The sequence below is a fragment of the Lates calcarifer genome, linkage group LG11, assembly GCF_001640805.2.
Source record: "Lates calcarifer isolate ASB-BC8 linkage group LG11, TLL_Latcal_v3, whole genome shotgun sequence".
Classification (NCBI taxonomy): domain Eukaryota; kingdom Metazoa; phylum Chordata; class Actinopteri; family Centropomidae; genus Lates; species Lates calcarifer.
Genome location: NC_066843.1, coordinates 7,098,582 through 7,114,327, shown reverse-complemented (window position 1 = coordinate 7,114,327; position 15,746 = coordinate 7,098,582). Strand labels below are relative to the sequence as shown.

The window sequence follows — 15,746 nt, the reverse complement described above, 5'->3', positions numbered from 1 at the left end:
ATTAAAGTATAGTGGGTTGTCAGGTGCACCGATGGATGTAGTGTGTGCAGGCGCTGACTAGAGGGCATGATGTCTGCATTAGATGACAAGGTTTCTCTCCGCACCTGAGCCAGCATACAATTCAATACCCTTCAGTCATCACAGGGCTTGTAATTTAAAATGTATTGACTTGCATTCAGTAGAGTACAAGCACTCACAGACACTCATGCCCTCCAGCTATGAGAAATCCCTGTGTAATCTACTATCATAGCAGCTCTTGGACAGTAAAGGGATTGTGTCAGGGCGAGTCTTCTGATCTCGCACTGGACATAATAAACGCTCCTTTCTCACAGTGTTTGTGTATGGTTTTTCTCCAGAGTTGCGCTGGTGTTACAGGATGTGTTTGATCTCCAGGTAGCTGCTGCAGAGGGTAGGTAACATATTAAAGGTCGAGGACAGACGGAGAGACTGTACCGAGGGGAGGAACAGGGGAGATTGATCGGAAGATGATGACATTGTGGGGAAGATAGAGTGTAGACAAACAGGTCAGTGTCAGCCTGCGGCATTTCTTTACACCACACACCCCGGCTGAGTTTAAACAACAGGTGCGGTTCACTCAGTAATGTTTCAGACTATAATTATTTCAGCTATGCTCACTGTCAATGAGGGTACCAAATTCAAATTTACATACAATCTTTATTCAAGGTCATAGACATCTCCCAAAGGTATAATCCAATAAACAGCAACACAGGCATTTACAATTCAAGGACAAATAATTCACTTTTACGATAACAAATTGAAGGTGTTTTGCCTCTTGAAGATACATTTCACCAGCTGTTGCCTTTAAATTTGGCTGGCAGACCACAAACCAAATACTCAGTTAACAATACTTCTATATTAATACCTCAAATAAAACATGACAATTATGAACTGAAGTTTAGATGATGTTCTGTTAATTCACAGTCTGATGTCTTTTGCCATGTTTTCCAAACTAGATATAAGGCCTTTGACCTTTGTCTCTTTTTTTCCCCCCATTATGGCCATTTTATAAAATGCACTTTATAGGACATGAATACTATAAATAGATAATACTATGAATTCACTGAACATACTTCAATAACTCATTCAACTAATACTGACCAGATTGCCTGTTTATGGGCAACATAAGGACATCTACATTACTGTGACTAACACAGACAGTTGTATTTAATGGGAAAAGACTGTTTTCTTCACATAAAGATTGTTTTTCATTTAAAACTGTTGTTGTTTAATATTATTTAACTTCCCATGCTGTTAGAAAGATGTAAACCACTTCTGTAGTGTGACCTATTATAGATTATATAATATTAGCTTTATTTGACTATATAATGGTTGTTTACACTCAAAATGAAGTTGCATTTTTCTTTGTAAACATCTGGCCAGAAAACCTGGTTTTAAAGTGATACATGTAAAATGCAGTTGCAACACTGAAAATAAAGAATATTTCAATCAATGGACTGATTAACCATTTACATATATTATATTGAAGTCCTATCTTTGTTTATGACAACTTATGTTAAAACAGGAGATGGAGGATGATTTTTCAGTTACAATACTAACAAACATATTCTGCCTACAATCTCTTAAAAACAATATCAAACATAAAGGCAAGTGCTGTTCAGATGGACAGAAAGGATTCCTCGTTCCCATTAGGTAAGGCAGGCTTCTTTAACACCTGAACAATCCCTGTAATGCAGCACACTCCCCAGGCATAGATATGGTTTTTGCGTGCTTCATCCTCTCAACTCCACAGGGTTAACGACAAAGCATTACACAAGCAGCTACTGTAAAGATACATCGCTATCAAAATGCTGTCGGTGTGAAGGTTTTGGTGCTAAGTTCTGAGTACTTGCTACAGTGTTTATCAGCGTTTCTTCTCTAGACATGTTACTACTTTGTGATCCCGTTAGTTTGTCTGGAGGGTGTCTTTCTAAAATAAAACTGCCATTTTTTTAAGTGGCAACATTAGCTCTTGAGAGCCAGATTGTGCATCCTTCTTTTTGTGAATGCTAGCAGAAACTCAAAAACATCACGTGGTTTGTTTGTTGGGTGTTTTGTGTACCTAGTTTCTCCAACCTAGAGCTGCTTCGTCTGACTGCATGTTTACCAATTGTAAACTTTAAGCTACATTTCAACAGTAAGGGCCAGTTTCCTACTTTCATACAAGCCTGTAGTCAAGACTAAAGTGGCATTTTAAACCAGATTGATGGCATTCACAGACATGGTTTGTTTGGAACCATTCTGCATTTAACCCTTTCTATTAAATGAACTAATTCCCAGAAGGAAGATTAAAACTGCTCCACGACTAAAGTAACCAAAAATCAGAAGTGTCAGATTAATGGTCAGTAAACAGAGACACAAGAAATTTGGGAACTTTATACTGTGGGGTCTCTGTGCTCTAACTAGGGAGGCACAGGTGTTTGCTGTTAACCTCGTTAGTGAGAGCCGACCTGAGGGCCAACACAGGTGATTGAAATTCAGCTCGTTAGTCCAGGACCTTGTTTTCAAAATGGAAAATTTAAGACGTTTCGAAACGTCTTGTGTTTAAAACAGAATAAAGTGCTCTAGATTTAAGCCTTCTCCTGGTTTAATTCAAACTCTCAGTAGGAAACAAGCCCTGCTACGATAATATAAGTTTATTAGGACACCACTGTTATGAGATTAAAATCTGGGGTACTCCATTATTAAGCTAGAATTTGTGCTTTCTTGAATTGTTTATTAATGTTTCAATTGCATAATGTTCTCCACATGACGATAGTTAGATTCCAGGTTGTGTTTTCTGCAGTAATATTAAAATCCTAACCTTTCCCTCACAGACATGTAGCTTTGGAGGACTGGTGAGAGCTGGTGTTGAATTATGCCTGCCAGGCTGATGAGAGCTGGCAGGCAGATCCTGTCTTTCCCCCTTAAGTATAATTATGCCACTTCCCAGGTTCATTACGCTTTTCCTTTCTCTTTACCTCTAGAGATTGGGCCCCACACTGAGACACAAGCTCAGATTTTGGGCTGTGATGAGCCTGCATCGATTAAAAGTTGCATGTACAAAGGCTCTGCTGGTTTGATGGCTGCTTCCAGAACTTTCTGAACGCTACGTGAGCTCATTAGCCACAATTAGCTGGGTTTCTCCTAAGAAACATTTCTGAAGCTCTACCATCTGGACTAAGGCCACAGTGCCACACACTGTGTTATCTTCTCCCTTTTAATTATCCGTCATCAGTGTCTCCTGGTGTATCCCCATAACCATGAAATTCTGAATGATTCTGAATATAATTCCTGTTACCAGTGGAGCACAAGCAAGGAACAAAAGTGATCAGTGATCAGTGATCAGCATCTTTAGCTGGGCTGTTCTTTGCACAAGTTGCATGCTGACATGAAATGTAGTTATTTGACTACTATCAGTTGAAAGGATTTTTAAAAAGTATATTTATTCAAAATACTCTAAATGCTTTTCAGAATAGCTTCAGTCTAGTCATGATAAACAACATTTTGCAGTCAACACTCAAATTCTTTCTATCTATGATCATTCCTTTCTTCTTTTCATAGTGTGACACACACATAAATTAATTATTTTATGGCACAGCTACAACAGTGTGTTTTTTTTTTTGTTACCATGTCAGTTGCTAATTCATTAATTTTTGGCATCAATTAATCCTGAATTAAAGGAGCGCGAATGTGAGTCATTACATGAATTTCAACAGAGCTGATGACTCACCGGTGTCACACAGAAATAAAGAACTGAGTTAAAAGAATTGGTCTTCCCACCACTAAGGTAGCACTGTTTTTGGCCTCTGCAATGACCCATCATGAGCTTTGTGAAGAGCAATCTGAAAAGTCAAATGAACCCGAGCTGTGGCGTGTGCCTCGGGGGAGTGTCAGGCCTGCCTGCTGCTGATCTGTCTGACTGGCCTTAAAACACCAAGTCTCAGAAGGTGCAATTCCCCAAAGCTATGTATTGTTTCCTCATGATTTTCTTGACATACGTGCTTTTATTCATTGCTGTTTGTTGGTGAGCATCTACATGATTTTGAAAATGAATGTGAGTTCATGCTTTCACATCCTAAATAGGCTTTCATGCATTTTATCTCCACAATGTCCGTGAAAGAATGTGAAAAGTCTCGATACCTGTTAAACTCCCCTGCAACTAATGAGCATATCTGAGGTATAGATTTAGACTTTGACTGAATACTATTGGATATGTAAGCTACTTCCACAAAATAGTTCTGAAATGTTAAATCTATCATATCAAAGATCATACAACAAAGATAACATTACCTCATTACAAAAAATATAGACTAGTAACATTTAGGATCAACTATCCATTAAATTCTAAAATATAGTTTAACTGAGACAGCATAGGGTTGCACAGTGACAGGATGTTCATTTCCCAGTGAGAAAACAGCGATAAGCCTCACTGTTTCCCTTTTTTTCTTTTCATTTTGGTATAATTACTGAACAAACAATAATATTGGAAAAAAGAAAAATTCAAATATTGTAAACATCGTACCAGTACAAAAGCACATGTTGCAAGACGTGGTTCAGAAAACACCGACACAGGCAGCGCTGACAGCCTCTACTCCTCCTCCATTGACTTCTCAATCTCCTTCAGCCTGCGGACAAACTCCTGAGCCTCCCTGTCTCCGATGCGCGCGTCCAGCATCCTCATGATTGGCTTCTCTGGAGGGGAGAGCAAACAGATGAGAGTAGTTCCTTACACCTGACACAAATTTCTCTAGATTGAATGGCTTTTCATGTGGTATTGGGGAAGTAATTGGAAACCCAGACCTACACCCTCTGGTCTCCACAGAAGCCAATATTATGTTTGTGTGGGGGAAAAAAACTGATACAGCCTGGGGTTATATGTACCACTGGGTTTACTGCGAGACAGGTGCAGAATGACCGGCTGGACGCTCTTTCCGGCGGGCGAGGCGTTCGGTCTCCCTGGCCAGCAGAAGTCGCTGAGAGGAGCCACGGCTTCACCAGCGAAGTCGTTGGTGGAAAGCCAGTCGTAGTCCATCACAGTGAAGGTCAAACAGGCAAACCTGTGTCTGTACTGTTCAGGACTGACGTGGCTAGGAAGACAGAGGGAACCAACCGAATCAGGCTTAGATTACGCACATACATAAACAGGAAGAGGAACAGAGGGAAGAAATGGTCTCACAAGTAAAAGAGCTCATCGAATACTGGGTGCAGCGTCTTGAGCTTCACTTGCGTGCGTTGACTCTTGGCCATAGGGAAGAGGTGGTGAGGGCAGAGCTCTACTATGACAAATGGGTCACTCAGACCTGAGGGAGAGCAGGAAAGTGAGTGAAATCTCAACTTCAAAGCAGCAACCTGCATCTAATTGAGTCTTTTTCTGCAGCTTTACCATTGGCATCCAATGCGATGATATCTGCAGCATGCAGGATCTCCACCGTCAGTCTCTGCTCTGGAGCATCATAGTAGCACTTCACACTGATCCGACCGTAGCGGGTGTGTTTGAGTGTTTTCTGCAACATTTAGTACATGTTATAATAAGATGTAAAAGCAAAACTCCATCCATATCTGTCTAAATGTTGTGTCACTTAAGGGCATCCTTGTTTTGCAAGACTCTAGGAGAAGGCAGAATTTCAATCAGAGGTAAAACAGCAGAAGACGGAATGTCGTGCTGTCCAATCAATACCTCTCTGTCCACTCTAGGACTAAAATGAGATTGTCAGCAAGGTGAGTTGAAACGCACCTGCTGGGAGATCTTCTCCAGATAGTACTGTTCAATCAGCTCAAAGGAGGAACATTTATTCAGCCTGAGCTCCTCATCCAGGGCCTACAGCAGCATGGGGATGGTCAGAGAGGGAAAGAGATAAATGGCACTTTGGGTAAAAGGATATATATGTGACCTCGCACCCACTCATAAAGATTATTGGTTGTTTGATTGCAAGAGGTCCTACCTTATACTCTCCACTCTTCATGTCTTCCAGGGAAAGACCCTCTCCCCTAGCATGGAAGAACTGCAACACGGTCTAAAGCATTCAAGTTAAAAAAAAATAAAAAATTAACTTGTGAGCTTGTTGTCATCATATTCATGTCTCTTATTTTGACAGAATGAAGCCTCAGCATAATAGAGGAACATGTTGTTCACACAAACAGTGTGAAACCTCTGGTAGGAGGCAAACACGATATCTGTCTGCCAAACTCCAAACGGAGCCCACTCGTGTGGCATGCCATGACTTCTCATGCAAATCTCTCACGTCCTCTGCCAGCTGGTTAAATTGGCATTAGAATATACAGCAGCTCCCACATTGTCATTCATGAGGGGACTCACTTTGGCACTGAGCTAATACCTAGTGACTTTATAAATATCTGATATATGCTAATGATTGCGCAGCAGCAAGCATACAGAGCTAATTAAAGGGTGATGATAACAGTAGTGATGATAATCTTTACAGAGTTGACACATGTCTCTCTAAGCAGACTACTCTTCTTTGCGGGCACACACAGTCAAGGCTAGTGAGATAAAAACTTGCAGAGCACTGACCTCCACTGTGTACTGGAAGCGGTTGTAAAACTCCACCTGAACACCTCTGTTTTCTGTGACCGCGTCCAGGATCATCCGCAGGAGCAGCTCCCACATGCTTTGGAGAACTCTGCGCGGCGGCAGACACAATGAGACACCCACACATTTGTGTTTACCAGCACGTCCAATTACACCCCTGTACCCTCACTATGCCTCATGTATGTTTTTACAGATAATAGCTGAATAATGATAATGTGTAACACAAAACATGTCTAAGGGGTGTTATTATTATTGCTGCAGAGCTTACAGTACATTCATACACAGTTGCAGCATCTTTGCTGAGCTGTCACACTTTTCACCTGATTCTTTTAAATGGATGAAATCTTAATTAGAGAAGTGGAAACAATGAGCAGCATTATGTAATGTGGTGTAAGCATATGGAGCTGGAGCTAAACAAAAGTCGTTCTCCTGGTTTTACCAATTAAATGTGTACTAACATCATCACATTTCAAACTGGCTGATTAGATGACATCTTAAAGTAAACATTTTTTTTATTTTTACTGCCACTGGAAACAGTTAAAGTCAGAACTTTTCAAATTCAGCACACTGTTTTGTACTGAGTGTTTCTTTAAACTTTTATCATTAGCTGCACAGGCACACCAGATGGAAATGAGCAATTAGGCAGGATGCGTCACAATTACACCTAAGAATAGTTATGTTAATTAATGCATATTGTCCCAGTTAAATAAAAATAAATGAAGCCATATTTATAGTGAGGAGAGAGGAGAGACATTATTACCTAGTCAGGTTCTCCTTTACAAGGTTTTCAGTGAGGATGACCATAGTGTCTTGTAAGTACTTCATGAGAGGGGACACAGCCTGGAGAATTGTCATATTAACAGACATTACAGGTACTGCAAGAACTCCAGCTGTGAACACCTCTGTTATAAGAGTAAATGCTGTAGGAAAAAAAAAAAGCACAGCTAAGCCTCACGTCGTCATTGTTGATGGAGTCTGGAGACAGGCTGATGTGCTGGATGTACCTCCGAAGCTCAGGCAGCATCTGCACAGAAATAATCTCTCACACAAGTGCATGCAGGCACGTATGCAGATGCAATTATGCACATTTGTATAATATGCAGCAATGGACCATAAAAAAAGGAGTAATGACTGAAACCCATTAAGGCAAAATTGGATGCAAGCTTCTCAAACATTTAAATATAGCACAGAGCATACTATACATAGTAGTTGGCGCTGTGGGAGACAGCTGCCTCTCCAGTAGCTCTCCAGTTTTCTAACTCTTTTTACCTTTTACAACCTCTTTCCCTCTACTTTCTTACTCTTTTTACTCTTCTTGTGAAGAGATTGTGTGCTGTATATATATCCTATGGATATTTTTAACTTTAAAATGCAACCAAGAGCCAGTTTTTTTACTTATTTTCCCTGAGGGAGTCATCCCAAGGGATCAATAAAGTCTAGTCTAAGTCTATAATTTTGTTTCTGATGCAGTGTGAAATTTTTTTATAGTAAGATCAAAAATATTCATGTGACTAGGTGTGACTGGTCCCTGATGGTATCACATGTTCACTTGTGGCTGAACTGCAGGTGTTCACCTTGTCGGTGAGCAGCGAGATGAGACGTTTGGCCTCCCTCTGCAGGTCCAAGTCCATGTTGAACAGTTGGCCATTGAGAGCCTTGTAAACCTGCTCCTTCCCCTCCACCCCACATGACTCCTCCATGGCCCGCTCCACACCTTGCCAGTCCAAGTCGCGGGGCAGGTGACCCAGGAAAACGCGTACATGCTCTGTGTTGTTCAGGGCGATGCAGAGCTAGCAGAAAGCAAAGAGGAGCCCAAGAGGAGAAACAGAGGGTGGAGGTGGAGAAACAAAGAAGGAAAAGAAGCAGGGCTACAGAGAAGTGGAGGGATGGGGTGCGAGTGTAAATGATTGACAACAAGAGGCAACTGCTTTTCTTTTTTTGGATTTGTAAACATATCTGTTCTCCTGTTGAGCTCTTTGCGTTGCCGGGGAGAACACTTGCTGACATTTACTTCCCACATCAGTGTGTTCCCTCCCCCAGTTCTGTCTTGCTACAGGCGTTACCTGCACTGTGAAGCTCTTGTGGTCTCGGCCCAGCTGGTTCCTCTCAATCTTGCGTGTTATCATCTCTGAGTAGCACACAGCCTCACTGCAGAAATTCTATGATTGAAAAAAATCACAGTCTTGTTATAACAGGGTAATTTTAGTCTGTTTTTTTTTTTTTTTTTAATTATTTGGGTCTAATACCAGTAAAACCTTTCAATAATCCTGATTATATGTGTGTGTCTATTCAAAGTCGTGTTTGTGTGCATGCAGGATGTGAGTACATGAGTGTGGCGACACTGGAAGTGGCACTCACGTCTGTCAAACGAGTGACAAAGATGAAGGCCCCCGCAGAGTCTGGCCAGGCCAGCTGGAGCCAGATCTCGCGTACCTGGCTGAAGCAGGTTGCCACTTCCACTGCTGAGGAGCTGTGTTTGGCCTGCTGCACAGGCTCCAGCTGCTCACAAATAGATATAAGGACATAAACAATTAATAAATAATATATAGCAAATAAAATGATCATATTTTTACATTACAGTGTAATTTTACGCAATTTAATTTAAAGGTGCTATATGTAAGTTTTTGTTATCACCACATAGCCAGCATTAACAGCTGTTTACTGCAGCCATTGTTGCCTTAATAAGTTGAGAGGTTAGAATACATCCTCTGGCATTCTTCATGCTCTCATGTTGGACTAAGGGCAGTTTGGATGCTACAGTGACTCATTGCTGCAGTGGTCAGGGCTAGCTAGTTAGCATGTTAGCTCCTGATGAGTAAAGAAATGAAGTTTGATGCAAAATGCACAGGGTTAATCTAGACTGATAAGTAAACAGATATTAATGCTAATGCTGGCTATGTAGCAATAGCAAAAACTTACATATAACACCCCTGATGAAGAATCAATAACTGGTCTATTAATGTTATTGATACAGTTAAAGTTTGAGTGTAACGTCGATGCAATATATATAACCATGTGTGCAGTTTTAATAAGTTTAAACACATTTACAGTGATAGTTTTAAACTTCCTATGAATGATTTGCACATTTACACATATACATATATACTTATACATTTATATAAAAACTTATATCTGGATATTAAAAATGATTAAAACCTGTCTTCAAAATATCTGACCTATATTATTTTCATTTGCATCATTTCAAAGACAGACACCTCTCACCTTGTCTGTTTCCACTGCTTTACGAATCCTGTCACAGGATCTGTCATGAACGATCTGCAGCCACTTATGAATGGATGACTTGAACCAGTTATGAAAGCCTGTCAAGGCCAACATTTTAGCATCCCTGCCAGAGAAGAACATATATCTCTTTGAATAACTTCAAAGCTGAAGAGAAAGGTTGAATTCTTAACTTTTTTGCTGACATTTCAAACAAATAACCACCAGTCAGAGCCTTTCATGCTGCTATGTGAATGGTCATTATAGTCAAACTGATAACCAACTTGAGCGGAAGAAACTCCCGAAAGCCTTTGAGGATTTTCAAGGACATGAAGAGCTCAAAGATGGTCTCTCCCATTGTTTGAGTCAGTCTGGAGCTCTCCTGCTCCAGAGTCCCACACACCCGCTCCATTGCTACATTTACATCATCAGCTACCTGAAGGATGAAAGAATTTGTCTTCAAAGGCTCAGAAAGAATGACTTGCATACAGCCTCACAATGACTTTTCACATTTTCAGTGACACACCTGTTTCTCCAACTGCCTGTATGATATGCTGAAGAAATCGACTTTCACAGCACTGTGAGAACAAAAACAGAAGATGAAATGGCATCAGTCCAACAATACAAATTGATGTTTCCGTGGCAGGTAGCAGAAATTTTCTACATTATTATTATGATTATTTTTATTTATTTCTTCTAAGATGCACAGTATTGATCTTCACCTGTAGTAGAGTTTGTTGTAGATGTTCTGGGCTCTCTGTACATCTGCACAAACAGCATCCACCACTTGAACCAGCTTCTTCAGCTGCTCCTCCAGAGTCTACATTGTCAATACACAATGTACATCCTTGATATGAACTCTTAAGGCACAGTCAGTACAATTACAAGATGTCATGATTTCTGAATAAACTTACCCCGTCCTCTGGTCTATATCGTGCAATTAAGCTCTCATACCACTCTGCTGTTCCTTTCTGTTGAAATAATTACACAATTTAAGTAGAATACTAATTATGTATGTAAAAGCCTCAAAGTCTACAAATGTGTATATACAGCTATATAGTACATTACTGTACTCTGTGATTGGCAGAGATATACTGTGTATCATATCATTCCTATTTTATGGTGTACATGTGTATGCTGCTTTTATGCAATACAAACTGTATGGAGGACATTCATCCTCTTACACTTTCTTATACTTTTTATTACATCATTGTTACCTTGACAGCAGTAGTGATGTCCAAATGGAGTTCATTTCGAAGAGGACATACAGTCTTAAACGCCCGCATGTTTTGCATGTAGCCAATCCCCCTGGCATACACAGACAGGAAAAAGCCAGTTACAATACAAGACTGCTTTCAAGTCACATCATACACTAACATATTGTTAGCAGAATTAAATAAGCACACAAAAGCTATAATCTCTCAATTCTTTCTACTTTAATTGTATGCAGGATCCTGCATTATCTCTGCAGGAGAGGAGAGATACAACTTTAACTGTGAGGTGAGTCACTGTGTGTGTGTGTGTGTGTGTGTGTGTGTGTGTGTGTGTGTTTCTCAGAAGTGTAGAGGATCTCCATCGAGGTGTTGATCACTGGGCAGTGCTGGACTTTTTTTTTACGGGGGAAGTTTCTATAAAAAATAAGTCTCCTCCAAATTAGTCCAAGAAAGCAACATGAACTTCAGTAATTAGCTGATTTTACTGGCTGGCATTTATGTGAAACAGACTCTCTAATTTGGTGTATTTTACTGCTCTAACTTCCTTCTGTTTGATGGTAACTGGAAACTGAGGCCAAAGGATGGTGATTTCACTTGGTCTGTTGATGACTTTGATCCAGAGCAGAAGATCTCTACAAATACCAAACAAATGGCTATCACAATTTGTACCAACTATCCATGGTCTTCCATGGATTGTTTCTCATGATTTTATGGACACCTGGGCCTTCTGGTTTAAATTTTCCCTTTGCCAACACATCGTTGACAACAATGTGTCTAAGAAAATTAATGCACAGATTTCCATGATATTCACTGTGGATACTCATGTTCTCCAAAGGATGAATGCTTATGATTTTGGTGATTTCTTTAAGCTTTAAGTTCCACATGTACACAAGCAAACTAGATTTATATCTAAATCTATAATCTTGAATTTGATGCTCTGAAAGAGCTGTGATCCTGCCAGGTTTTCATGCCTGCGTGGCCTGTGTATGACAAAATCTGGCCACTGATTTTACTGGTGGAATGGAAGTATAATGTGATATAGACAATACATGCTATACAAGGTAAAAATATGTAGGTTTTTGCTTATGACCACAATATGTTAGTGAAAGTAACCTTTAGCCTTTATACAACAAAATTTGTGGCCAGGAACAAGTGTTTAATATCTCTTTTGATATGAGTAATGAGAAATGATTAAGATATCACTGTTTGAGTAAGAAGCTCAACACTGCTTCCTCCACAGAGTGTGACTGACTGGTTGTAGTCTCTCTGTGTCTGTTCGGGTGAGAGGTTGAGCGTGTTCCTGGTATGGCAGCACGGGCGAGTGCGTGATGTGATGTGATGGCAGTGTGACTTTACCTCAGCATGAGCTCGTAGCGTGTAATGGCAGCAGCGCTGGTGCAGGGGAAAACCTGACGCATGTTCTTCATCAGGCACAGGCAGTGCTCTGTGTACAGCCTGAAGCTGTCTGACAGCTGCCTCTCCTGGACACAGGAAGGGCCCTCAGTTATAGCTTCAAGTACACTGGCTGTGAGACATTTTTGGCTGAACCAAAAACCTTGATGAATGTCAGTGAAGAGCTGAGCTAATGAGGTGATGAAAGGTTTTTTCCTACTGGGGTGGGGAAGGGGAGGGGTGATGGTGGAGAACCTACCAGGTCTCCCCTCACAGTGGGAGGGTCCCATTCTGCATCGATGGCCCTCAGGAGGCGCAGCAGCAGGGAGTAGCACACCCTCTGGGTCCGATGGTGGCTGCTGTAGCACTGCCAGCGGCTGTGTTCAAAACAAGACATGCACCTTTTACCTGATTCCAGCGTTTTCATACTCAATTCGATCGATTTTATTCCTCCATTAATACTCACATAATGGCCTGTTGGAGAGGTGACAGATCAGTTTGCACAGCATGGTGAGTCAGCACAGTCCACGCTGGAGGACTAACCTGCCCATTCCAGTTGTAAGGCTCTCTCTAGGATTATATGTTGATGATTAGCATGTCATTTCAGTTACGCTCTGAGTGTTAGAAGAGTCTGTTTGCACTCCTCAAAAACTTTGTCTTACAAAATTGAATAATGCAAAACATTAACATAACTTAATTACAGTGGGTTAAAATTATCAACAAATCCAGACTGGAATCAGCTCAGAACATAATTTCTGAAACCCACAAGGAGTTCACCCACATGAACAGGTGTCTCTGTCTGGCTGCGGAAATACGAAATGTTCTTTCTGTCCTTTCAAAACACTTAAGCCACCGTGCCAGTGTGCAGACAAAGTAGACTTCAACCGCTCTTACATCAACCACTTCAGCAGCAACTGTTGTCTGGTGCAACAAAGGAGCACACCCAGAAAGTATGTGCTGTGCAGTTCCCATTCACAAAATTAATTTCCCTGTAGTCAGAACAAAGCCTTCTCATTTTAAATCCCATTTTTGAGGCCATGCTGTTTGTCTCAACTGACAGGCTAATCAAGCAGCTAATCAGCTAAGGCCATCTTTAAAGCTCTGTACTTTGACTGGGGAGCTAAACACAATAACACAAAACTAACACACTGAAGTGATTAAATGATTAAACAACAAACTATAAACAATTCAAAAGTAATTGAAATGAAAGCTGTTGCGCTAGAGTACATCACTGCCAAAACTCACAAGTTGCTCCATTATAAAGATGTTTTGTCTTAATAATCCGGAGGAGACTCACCTTAACATGAGCGTGCTCATACTCCACAATCTGACTGAGAAGTTTCTTGTGAATGGAGACATTTGTGTCCTTCTTGGACAAAGCTGTGTCTCTCTGGTGGAAAAAAGTTAACATAAGTTGCAATTCTTCTTAATCTACACCAAAGAGGAGATGATGAATCACTACTATACATACCTGGCTGGTGAAGAGCTTCAGAATCAGGTGACATTCTCCCTGAACTTTAGACGCGCTGGATCGAGGCTCCAGCTTAAACCAGTTGTCATAGCCGATGACGGGGATCTCCTGCGAGAAGGAAACCAGCCTCATTATTGGCACTGACATGCTTCCGGGGAAATCCTCCCTTCAATCTACCCGTGGCTGCGTTTGATTTGTCATAGTAGCTTGGCAATCTCTTTGACGAGCGAGAGTTTGTTTTGAACTTTTCCACTTTGAACACTCACACTCAAAGGGATGTTGATGCATCCGAGGAAGTCATCGGCGTTCTCCTCTGAGCCTGAGGATGCAGATCCATTGGCACGCACTGACTTCGCTATCTGCTTGAAATATCTGACAACAGAGAGCAGTGTTCAAGGAAAATGCCAAACTTTGTAGAGTCTGTCTTGCTTGTCACAGGTTGAATTCGTGTTCAGTTGTACGGTGGGAGCTATAATCTAACTGCTTTCATTTTTAGGCATTTAGCTTAATGCTTTAATCTGCAGTGAGAGCAACAGCAAAATTAGTTTCATTTCCTAATGAAAGTTGGCTAATAGTCAGTGTTCTTGTTAAAATGGAAATTGCACATTTTCCACCACAGGATTTGGTTCCTGTTGTCTCTTGGCTATGATTGGCATTCTCAGGTTTTCATTAGACATGTCTGCCATTTATTGGTCTCTCCATGACCCCGCTGAACTCTCTGTGTTCCCTGTGTGTACAGCTTTATTGGCACTGGTCTTTTCTGTAGGTCAGTCTGTCTTTATTTCATGAAGTGCAACTTCTGGCTTAATTCAGATGGGAATGACTCTTTGATTGACAGGTTGAATGCTTTATCTATTCAGCTGTGCAAAAAAATGGAACTTGTGAACCTGCTGCACTTAACTAACAGAGCTGCTGAAAGAATCATCAGCATTACTGAAGATATATCTACACCATTACACTTCATTACATTAATGGCAATTCAGGATTACATGATGTAGTTTCTTCTACCTGCCCATTCCTCGAAGTCCACTGACTTCATTGAGCTTTTTGCAAGCCTCGGCGACAGACACATCATCATCATGATCCCTGAAGAAAAGAGATAAGTCAGAGGTTATTACAGCCTCTTGTTTCCTGGGAGGACATCATCATCATATCATTATCTTTGCACAAAGATAAATGGAACTGAGAAGTGAAGATCTAGGATCGAGATCCAATGTAGTTCAAGAAAAGCATTAGTCTGCTCAGCTTTTACTGGAGTCAGCTCTTAGCAGAGCTTTTACCAGAGGAGGGAAAAGTTTTCTGAATAATGACTTTCCAACCAGTCTGTTATGCAACATGGCCCAGAGTTTCTAAATCTGTCACAAAATCCAAAAGGGAAAATTTGACAGTTTACAGCTGAGACATTAAGGACAAAGGATATCAAAGACCAGCTTCACCTGATCACAGTGAGGGACATAAGTGAGAGAAAAGTGCTGACTATCACCAGAAGCAATATTTTTTTTCATCCAACTTAAAAGATCTCTTCCCTTTGCTTGGAAATTCAAAGGTATTGCAAGAAAAACTTTTGGAAAATACTCAAAAACTCTAAAATGGCATGGTGACCTTGCACTGATCTTACCATATGTCCAGATGTAACAGGTCATTGTGGACATCATCTATTTCACTGAAAAAAACAAAAATCAGGAAAATTAATTTATTTAATCATCTCCATGAGTAAACACCCACAACAAACACCTAAATCTTTAGTGCTCCTTCCACAGTGACAATTATGTGCTGCATTGGTCACGTAACTGACAGCACTGGGTGTTAGTGTGAAACAAATGAAACTGTGACTCCTTCGTGTCACACATACAGTTATCACCACATCCAGTACTTTGCGAAAAGGTTAAAGCGCTGCACTCAC

At 40.8% G+C, this 15,746-nt stretch overlaps 1 protein-coding gene across 1 annotated transcript in view; it reads right to left on the bottom strand.

Moving 5' to 3' along the window:
• Nucleotides 1–655: 655 nt before the first annotated feature.
• Nucleotides 656–15,746, bottom strand: part of baiap3 (BAI1 associated protein 3) — a 37,770-nt gene continuing 22,679 nt past the window's right edge. The window contains exons 9-34 of the mRNA XM_018705098.2: nucleotides 15,462–15,506; nucleotides 14,852–14,929; nucleotides 14,110–14,215; nucleotides 13,844–13,951; nucleotides 13,670–13,762; nucleotides 12,839–12,942; nucleotides 12,632–12,749; nucleotides 12,337–12,461; nucleotides 10,984–11,074; nucleotides 10,681–10,737; nucleotides 10,489–10,586; nucleotides 10,293–10,344; nucleotides 10,051–10,202; nucleotides 9,770–9,893; nucleotides 8,906–9,046; nucleotides 8,611–8,706; nucleotides 8,122–8,337; nucleotides 7,503–7,571; nucleotides 7,308–7,387; nucleotides 6,530–6,638; nucleotides 5,943–6,014; nucleotides 5,735–5,818; nucleotides 5,384–5,504; nucleotides 5,177–5,300; nucleotides 4,882–5,087; nucleotides 656–4,692 (exon numbers count right to left, since the gene is read on the bottom strand). Coding sequence (XP_018560614.1) covers nucleotides 4,589–4,692; nucleotides 4,882–5,087; nucleotides 5,177–5,300; nucleotides 5,384–5,504; nucleotides 5,735–5,818; nucleotides 5,943–6,014; nucleotides 6,530–6,638; nucleotides 7,308–7,387; nucleotides 7,503–7,571; nucleotides 8,122–8,337; nucleotides 8,611–8,706; nucleotides 8,906–9,046; nucleotides 9,770–9,893; nucleotides 10,051–10,202; nucleotides 10,293–10,344; nucleotides 10,489–10,586; nucleotides 10,681–10,737; nucleotides 10,984–11,074; nucleotides 12,337–12,461; nucleotides 12,632–12,749; nucleotides 12,839–12,942; nucleotides 13,670–13,762; nucleotides 13,844–13,951; nucleotides 14,110–14,215; nucleotides 14,852–14,929; nucleotides 15,462–15,506 — 2,773 coding nt within the window. The 3' untranslated portion in view covers nucleotides 656–4,588. The remainder of the gene's footprint in view (nucleotides 4,693–4,881; nucleotides 5,088–5,176; nucleotides 5,301–5,383; nucleotides 5,505–5,734; nucleotides 5,819–5,942; nucleotides 6,015–6,529; nucleotides 6,639–7,307; nucleotides 7,388–7,502; nucleotides 7,572–8,121; nucleotides 8,338–8,610; nucleotides 8,707–8,905; nucleotides 9,047–9,769; nucleotides 9,894–10,050; nucleotides 10,203–10,292; nucleotides 10,345–10,488; nucleotides 10,587–10,680; nucleotides 10,738–10,983; nucleotides 11,075–12,336; nucleotides 12,462–12,631; nucleotides 12,750–12,838; nucleotides 12,943–13,669; nucleotides 13,763–13,843; nucleotides 13,952–14,109; nucleotides 14,216–14,851; nucleotides 14,930–15,461; nucleotides 15,507–15,746) is intronic.